The sequence below is a fragment of the Lotus japonicus genome, chromosome 1 (assembly GCF_012489685.1).
Source record: "Lotus japonicus ecotype B-129 chromosome 1, LjGifu_v1.2".
Classification (NCBI taxonomy): domain Eukaryota; kingdom Viridiplantae; phylum Streptophyta; class Magnoliopsida; order Fabales; family Fabaceae; genus Lotus; species Lotus japonicus.
Window position 1 is genome coordinate 33317889 of NC_080041.1, and position 9391 is coordinate 33327279.

General features: G+C 40.3%; 1 protein-coding gene across 1 annotated transcript; it reads left to right on the top strand.

The window, feature by feature from the left end:
• Positions 1-5932: 5932 nt before the first annotated feature.
• Positions 5933-8842, top strand: LOC130733416 (uncharacterized). The gene is made up of 3 exons (XM_057585579.1): positions 5933-6007; positions 7325-8303; positions 8394-8842. Exons 1-3 carry the CDS (start codon positions 5933-5935, stop codon positions 8840-8842), a joined length of 1503 nt encoding a protein of 500 aa, XP_057441562.1.
• The last annotated feature ends 549 nt before the right edge of the window (positions 8843-9391 follow it).

Genomic DNA, 9391 nt, shown 5'->3' on the forward strand with positions numbered 1-9391 from the left:
TCTCTTCATCCTTTCTAAAAACCGAGTTGTTGTTGTTGTTGTTGTGTGCTTGTGGTGAGCTTGTGATCCCCTTGGCTTCTTGTTTGTGGAAAGAGTTTTGGAAAAAGGTTGAAGCTTGATGTTAAGGCTTCAATCTCTTGTGTTTTGAACCTTATATTTCGAAAATGGAGAGCCAAGGAAGAAAACTACTCATCATAAAACCTTTTCTTGTTCAAAAGGTTGAATCTTGATGGTTCAATGTTCTCACGAAGTAAAGACTTCAAGAGATTACTTGTGAGCCTTGTTTCTCAGGCCTTGAGGGCTGAAAAGTTTAAGTCTTTAACTCCTAAAACCATTTCAAGTGTTGTTTCAAAACTCAAACCCATGAACTCTTAAAGCTAAGCCAATCCATGAAAAGTTCTAGGCATAGTTAAGTATATATGTAATTACTAGGTGATTTGAGTGATTAATGGTTGTATGCATTGTGTGATTGTGTGAAGGTGAGGAGTGTAAGACCAAGATTTGGTCGTGTAGTACAACTCTATGTTTTGATGATTACATGTTAACTATTGTGTATGAACAATTGTGGTACTCTAACAATGTTTTCTGAGTGTTCTTATGACAGGCTCTGACTCTGGTCAATACTCACACTCATCAGAAGCATTAAGCCCAAAGAGTAACCAACGCAACGCTTTCGCACTCACTATGTTCTGATTGAACAGTAGTACATGCTTCAGAAGTTCTGAAGATGACAAGCTCTGATGTGGATTCAAATCACTTGAAGTTATGAAGACCATAAGTTCTGAAGGTCCAGACGCTCTGAAGGTCCAGACGCTCTGAAGGATCAGAAGTTCTGAAGGTCCAGAAGCTGAGAAGTGAAGACTTTGAAGTCCAAGAGTAAGCTGGCTTTGAAGACCAAGTACTTCCAACTCTGAGTCCAGAAGCAGAAGTTACGAAGGTCAGAAGTTCCAAGCTTCCCTCTGACTCTGATCAACAAGCTTCACAAGTTCCAAAATGAAGAGTCACGTGATCATAAGTCAATTAGGATAAGGCTCACGTCGCTATCCAAGTACAAAAGCAATTGTACCTTTCTGACGACCTTACCTAAGACGTTCAGCCATAGCAGAATCTGGAAGTTACAAATTTGCCCTCCAACGGTAGCATTCCATGCAATGAATACAACCTTAATCCTTGGAGTATATAAAGAGGCTGAAGATGAAAGATGCCGCCTAAGAAACTTTGTGCAAGCTGAAGCAACATTCAAATATTCTCTTAGCAATCTTTCTTCAAGTCGTTCTTATTGTGTTTACCATAGCTTTTTGAGAAGCATGCTTTGTAAACCCAAACCTTCAAACAGTTAGTTTGTTTTTCCTTAAGGGACCAAGGTTGGTCAGATCCTTGAGAAGACTAAGAGAGTGAATCTTAGTGTTTGCTAGTTCATTGTATTGTTAGTCACTGAGCAGGTTGCTAGTGCAGTTGTAACAAACTCTGAATAGTGGATTGCCTTCATTCTAAGAAGGAAGAAATCACCTTAACGGGTGGACTGGATTAGCTTGAGGGATTTATCAAGTGAACCAGGATAAAATCCTTGTGTGCTTTCCTTAACTCTCATCTTAACACTTTGCATTCCTTGTTTGAGAGATTTGTTAAAATCTCAAGTGGGAAAAGTTTTATCTGAAAACGCTATTCAAACTCCCCCTTTCTATCGTTTTTTTATACCTTCAATTGGTATCAGAGCGCAGTTCGGATTACCACACCTAACAATGTTCAGTGATCCGGGCCGGTGTAAAAAACTGAGATGGCTACCACCAATTATGCGCACAAAGATGTTTACTGTTCAAAGCCTCCTTTCTTTGATGGTCAAAGATTTGAGTACTGGAAAGACAGAATCGAAAGCTTCTTTCTGGGTTTCGATGTTGATCTCTGGGATATCATTGTGGATGGCTACGAGCGTCCAGTTGATGCTGATGGCAAGAAGATCCCAAGAGAGAACATGACGGCCGAGCAGAAGAAGAAATACTCAGAACATCACAAAGCAAGAACCATTCTTCTCAACGCTATTTCTTATGAAGAATACCAGAAGATAGCAGATCGTAAGTATGCTAAGTCTATCTTTGATTCTTTGAAAATGACACATGAAGGAAACAAGAAGGTGAAAGAGTCAAAGGCGTTGTCCTTGATCAGGAAGTATGAATCCTTCCAAATGGAACCTGATGAATCCATTGAGGATATGTTTTCCAGATTCCAGTTGATTATTGCTGGAATGAGACCTCTCAACAAGAGCTACACCACTGCAGATCATGTACAAAGGATTCTTAATGGTCTTCCTGAAAGCTGGGTGCCTTTGATAACCTCCTTGACGTTTTCTAGAGATATTGAACAGTTGAGTCTGGAGGAACTCATAAGTATGCTGAAGTGTCATGAGCTAAGTCGTGCTGAACATCAAAAGCACAGGAAAAATTCCATATCCTTGAAATCCAAATCTAAATAGGCTAAAGCTTTCCAAGCAGCTGCAGAAGAGTTTGAAGAAACCTCTGAAGATTCTGTTGAAGATGAGCTAACCTTGATCTCCAGAAAGCTCAACCGCATCTGGAAGCACATGCAGAGCAAGTACAGAGGCTCAGCAAAGGCCAAAGGAAAGCAAAGGCCAAAGGAAAGCATGAATCTTCATCTGGTCAGAAGAAGTCTTCATCAAAGGAAGTCACTTGCTTCGAATGCAAAGAATCAGGGCACTATAAAAGTGATTGTCCAAAGCTGAAAAAGGACAAGAAGCCAAAGAAGCATTTCAAAGCTAAGAAAGGTCTGATGGTGACTTTTGATGACTCAGAGTCAGAAGAAGTTGACTCTGACGGAGAAGTTGTTGAAGGACTCATGGCTATTGTCAAGGACAAAGAAGCAGAGTCAAAAGATGCAACTAACTCTGAACCTGCATCAGAGGAAGATCTAAACTCTGATGATGAAAATGAGGTATTCGCTTCTTTCTCAACCTCTGAACTTAAAGATGCTTGGTCTGAAATTATGGATAAATATAACTCTCTCTTGACTAAGCATAAAAAGTTGAAAAATGATTTCTCTGTTGTTTCTAAGACTTCTACTGAACATGAGAAAAGTATTTCTGAATTAAACGAAAGTAATCATGCTTTAGTGAACTCTAACTCTGTGCTCAAAAATCAGATTGTTAAGTTAGAAGAAGTTGTTGCATGTGATGCCTCTGATAGTAAGAATGAATCTAAATATGAAAAATCTTTTCAAAGATTCCTAGCTAAAAGCATAGACAGAAGCTTAATGGCTTCAATGATCTATGGCGTAAGCATAAATGTAATGTATGACATTGGCTATTCTAGACCCAGTAGAAATGAGCCTCTTATGCCCAAGGCAAAATCCTCGTATGAACATTTTGTACCCTCTGGTACTATATTGCCTGAACCATTGCCTGATAAAGTTGCTGACCCCCCTCTCAAAAAGGGAACTTTCTCTATGTCTTAATATCATGCTCAAATTCCTTTACATTATCAAGTTGAGAAACCCAAGGTTGTCAGAACCTCTGAGGTAACTAACAAGAAAGGACCCAGAAAGTGGGTACCTAAGGATAAGATTATCTATGTTGCAGATATCCTTGATCGCTCCACTGAAACACCAATCATGGTATCTGGACAGTGGATGCTCGCGACACATGACGGGAGAAAGGCGTATGTTCCAAGAGCTAAAACTTAAGCCTGGAGGCGAAGTTGGCTTTGGTGGCAATGAGAAGGGTAAAATTGTTGGTTCTGGTTCTATCGGTATTGATAATAGTCCATGCATTGATAATGTTATGTTGGTAGATGGTTTAACTCACAACTTGTTGTCAATAAGTCAATTAGCTGACAAGGGTTATGATGTTATTTTTAATCAAAAGTCTTGCAGGGCTGTAAGTCAGATCGATGACTCTGTTCTGTTTAACAGCAAGAGGCGGAACAACACTTATAAGATCAGATTATCTGAGTTGGAAACTCAGAAAGTAAAGTGCCTTCTTTCTGTTAATGAGGAGCAATGGGTATGGCATAGACGGTTAGGGCATGCCAGTGTGAGAAAGATTCCTCAGCTGAGTAAGCTTGACCTTGTCAGGGGCTTACCCACTCTGAAATTCTCTTCAGATGCTCTTTGTGAAGCGTGTCAGAAAGGCAAAAGATACAAAAGTCTTGTTCAAGGAAAAGAATGTTGTTTCCACCTCAAGGCCGTTGGAACTTCTGTATATCGACCTGTTTGGACCAGTGAAAACTGAGTCTATAGGTGGCAAGAGATATGGGATGGTCATTGTTGACGAATATAGCCGCTGGACATGGGTAAAATTCTTATCCCGCAACGATGAGTCTCATTCTGTGTTCTCTACCTTTGTTGCCCAAGTGCAGAACGAGAAGGGTTGCAGGATTGTGCGTGTCAGAAGTGATCATGGTGGAGAGTTTGAGAATGACAAGTTTGAGAGTCTGTTTGATTCCTACGGGATATCACATGATTTCTCTTGTCTCAGAACTCCTCAACAAAATGGTGTTGTTGAGAGGAAGAATAGAACTCTTCAAGAGATGGCTAGAACCATGCTTCAAGAAACTGACATGGCAAAGCACTTCTGGGCCGAGGCGGTAAACACAGCATGTTACATTCAGAACAGAATCTCTATCAGACCAATTCTGAATAAGACTCCTTATGAATTGTGGAAGAATATAAAGCCCAACATTTCTTATTTCTATCATTTTGGTTGTGTTTGCTATGTTCTGAATACTAAGGATAGATTGCATAAATTTGATTCTAAATCTTCTAAGTGTCTATTACTTGGTTACTCTGATCGCTCTAAAGGTTTTAGAATTTATAATACTGATACTAAAACTATTGAGGAATCTATTCATGTTAGATTTGATGATAAGCTTGACTCTGACAAGTCAAAGCTACCTGATAAGTTTGCATATATGAGCATAACTGTTTCTAATAAAGGCAAAGCTCCGGAGCAAGATGAGCCAGAGGCAGACTCTCCAGAAGAAGCTGGTCCCTCTGATTCACAGCTTCAGAAGAAGAGCAGAATCATTGCCTCTCACCCTAAGGAGTTGATTCTGAGGAACAAAGATGAACCAGTCAGAACCAGATCTGCATTCAGACCATCTGAAGAGACTCTAGTAAGCTTGAAAGGATTGGTGTCTCTGATTGAACCAAAGTCTGTTGATGAGGCTCTTCAAGACAAGGACTGGATTCTGGCTATGCAAGAAGAGCTGAATCAATTCTCCAAGAATGATGTCTGGAATCTTGTCCAGAAACCCAAAGGTGTTCACATCATTGGAGCCAAATGGGTCTACAGAAACAAGCTTAATGAGAGAAAGGAGAAGTAGTCAGAAACAAAGCAAGGCTAGTTGCTCAAGGCTACAGTCAGCAAGAAGGGATAGATTATACTGAAATGTTTGCTCCAGTAGCAAGATTGGAAGCTATCAGACTGCTGATCTCATTCTAAGTGAATCACAACATAATTCTTCATCAGATGGATGTTAAAAGTGCTTTTCTGAATGGATATATTTCTGAAGAAGTATATGTGCACCAACCTCCTGGTTTTGAAGATGAGAAGAACCCTGATCATGTCTTTAAGCTGAAGAAATCTCTCTATGGTCTGAAGCAAGCTCCCAGAGCATGGTATGAGAGATTGAGCTCATTCCTTTTGGAAAATGAGTTTGTAAGGGGTAAAGTAGATACAACTCTCTTTTGCAAAACTTACAAAGATGATATCTTAATTGTGCAAATTTATGTTGATGATATTATATTTGGATTTGCTAATCCATCTCTTTGCAAAGAATTTTCTGAGATGATGCAGGCTGAATTTGAAATGAGTATGATGGGAGAACTTAAGTACTTTCTAGGAATACAAGTTGATCAACAACCAGAAGCTACATATATTCATCAGAGTAAGTACACAAAGGAACTTCTGAAGAAGTTCAATATGACAGAATCTACGATTGCTAAGACTCTCATGCATCCTACATGCATTCTGGAGAAAGAAGATGTCAGTGGCAAAGTATGCCAGAAGCTCTATCGTGGAATGATAGGTTCACTTCTATACTTAACTGCATCTAGGCCAGATATTCTCTTTAGTGTACATTTATGTGCTCGATTCCAATCAGATCCGAGAAAAACTCACTTAACTGTTGTTAAGAGAATTCTCAGATATCTGAAAGGTACTACTAACCTTGGCTTGATGTATAAGAAAACATCAGAGTATAAGCTTTCAGGTTACTGTGATGTTGATTATGCCGGAGATAAGACTGAAAGGAAAAGTACTTCTGGAAATTGTCAATTTCTGGGAAGTAATTAAGTCTCATGGGCAAGCAAGAGGCAGTCAACTATTGCACTATCCACTGCAGAGGCAGAATATATCTCAGCAACTATTTGCAGCACTCAGATGCTCTGGATGAAACATCAATTGGAAGATTATCAAATCCTTGAGAGCAATATCTCAATTTACTGTGACAATACTGCTGCAATCTCACTTAGTAAGAATCCTATCTTACATTCAAGGGCAAAGCACATTGAGGTCAAGTATCATTTCATTAGAAGGGCGTACTTCTTCTGAAGTTTGTTGATACTGACCATCAATGGGCAGATATCTTTACAAAGCCCTTAGCAGAGAATAGATTTAATTTTATACTGAAAAATCTGAATATGGACTTTTGTCCAGTATGAAGATGGATCAGAACCTCTGACTATGATGCTCTTTATCAGAAGATGTCTACTTCAGAAGGTAACTTTGTGTCAGATGCTGAGTACCCATTGGTGCTTACTCTGAGACAAGACAGCAAACGTGTGTCAGTTTATTCTGATGTCTCGTTCCTTGTGCCTCTTGTGATTATCTGTTGTAATGAGTGTTGATCTGCTTATTCTCCACCGTGTGTTTTGTGTATTAACTGTTCATAATCATGTCCTTATTTTCTAGCCGTTATTTTACTTTAGTTTTACAACCACCAATGGTTCCTTTCAAAACCACTTACGCACACACGTTCTCCCCCATTCTCTATTTTCGTTTCTCTCTCTTATTTGCAAAAACCTTATCTCCTCTTTCAAATTCTCTCTTCTCTCTCTTTTTCATCCCCTTTTCTATCCAAAACCTTCATCCACCATGGAAAGAAACTAGAAGGCTGATTCTGCAGATGGAAGAGTATTTCCTCACTTGGTTGTGGGTCTTCCAACGGGTCAAGTTGGTCCAGTTCTTCGTTCAAGATCTACTGATTCTTCTCAAGCTACAACTCAAGGAACAAGGAAAGTCATACCACTTGCTCAGAGAGGTTGTGCGGTTACCTGCAACTTTCTTCCAGAAGAACTTCGGGTTCTTTCTTAGTGGCAATTTGATTTCGACAACATTGCTGAAAATGGGTTTGATCTTCGTCCTGCTCTGAAGGCACAAGACTGGGAAGGTTACTTCAACAGACTTTCTGTTCCTGTCTATTACAAATTGGTGAAGGAATTCTGGAAACATGCATACTGTGATGATCTTCAAGTAGTCTCCTATGTGCTGGGCAAAAGGATCATCATCACTGAGAGATCTATTGCTATGCTTCCAGGTCCAGAAACCATTCAGGGTTACAGATTTCAGACGAATGAGCCCAAGACAAGGGAAACCAAAGACGCGATCAACAAAGTGTTGTACTCCACTTGGACACCTGGCAAAGCTGATTGCAAGACAAAAGATCTTCATCCTGATCTAAGGATTTGGCACAAGATCATACTGAAATGTTTCAATCCCAGACCAATGGGCAGTTCTCCATACTACATCAACTTCACTCAGAAGGTGATGCTATACTTCATCAAGAATGAAAAGAAGATCTGTCTTCCTTATTTCTTGTTCTCTTATCTCAAGGACTGCATCAGAAGGTCAAGAACAACTGCTGCTGCGACCAAGAGCACAATCAAGTACATTCCTTTTGGAAGGTTACTATTTGATATCTTCATTGAGAGCAAGTTGATAAAGGCTCTGACCACTGCTGGATGCACTGAAGACTTATCAACAATTTCTAGAGATGCTTTCTCTCCTTCAACAATGAAGAAGATGGGTCTGATAACCGGGAAAGTCAAGGCTGAATCAGATAAGATTAAGGAAAGAAGAGTCCCTCTCCAGGACTATCCCCTCTGGTCAAAGGCTGATGATCCAGAGGCAATCAAGTATTATCTTGATGATCTGAAAAGGCAAGGTTTTGAAATTGATGTGGATGAGTTCTTCAGAGTTCTTCCTGAGGCTCAAGATTTTGAATCACCCAAGAAGAAGAAGTCTAAGACAAAGAAAGAAGACACTACTGAAACAAAGGATGATTCTGAAGATGGTGATGATGATGATGAGCAACCACCTCAGAAGAAGAAGAAAAGGGTCAGAATTGCAACAAGGGTTATTCACCTGGAACCTACCAGAGCAGCTATTACCTCTAGAGTTACCAGATCTTCAGCTAGGAACTCAAGTAAGTTTGTAGTTCTTACTAATGATGATGAATTTGATGTTGTTGATGCTGTGTCTAACCCCACTCCAACCTTAGCTTTACCTTCTCCTGAACAAACATCTGTTGTCCAACCAACCTCTCACACCTCACCACCTAGGCCTTCATTCTTTCAACCTACCATTGAAGAAGAACCCCTCTGGCAAATGCTTCAGAATCCTAAACCCTCTGAACCAACCTCACCCATTCTACTTCCATACACTCCACAAGCCTCTGAACCACAGACTTCTGAAAAACCAGCCTCTGAACCAAAATCATCTGAGCACTCTGAAGGAGAAAATCTCTCTCCCACTCCATCCGTATCTTTTCCTATGAATACTACAACTTCCTCACCATCCAACAACTCTGAATCAAATCGGAAATTCGTTTAAGTTGCAAGTGAAATGATCTAAGAGATTCCTGAGCATTTCATCAGAGTTCTGAGTCCAAACCGCTATCCTGGACCCCAACCAGAACCTCTGGTAGCTCCTGATTTCCTAGTCAATGCGGTCTCCCTGAATGCGGCACCTCCTCCTCCTCCTAAGAAGGAAAAAGGATCTCTCCAAAGTGTCCCTCTCAAATTTTTCTTCAGTAAAATCTGCTGATTTTGAGTTTCCCCATCCTGAAACTGGCACCTCAAACCAAAACACTGAGACCAATACCTCTGCTCCTATGACTCTGAACATTGGCTCTCCCCAAGGTACCTCTGAAGCCACTAGCTGCAACCATCCTCCTCCCTCTCCTGAAACCAATCTGCCCATCATTCCATACACTTACCCTAAACCAGACACTCTTCTTAGATGCCTCAACTTATTCAATGATCAAGCATCAACACGCATTCGCAACTTGTATGGTCGAACTGACCATAGTGAGAAACCAAACTTGGTTGCTGAAGACTGGAGTCGTCTATGCACTTGGATGCATGACCAGATTGATGAGAT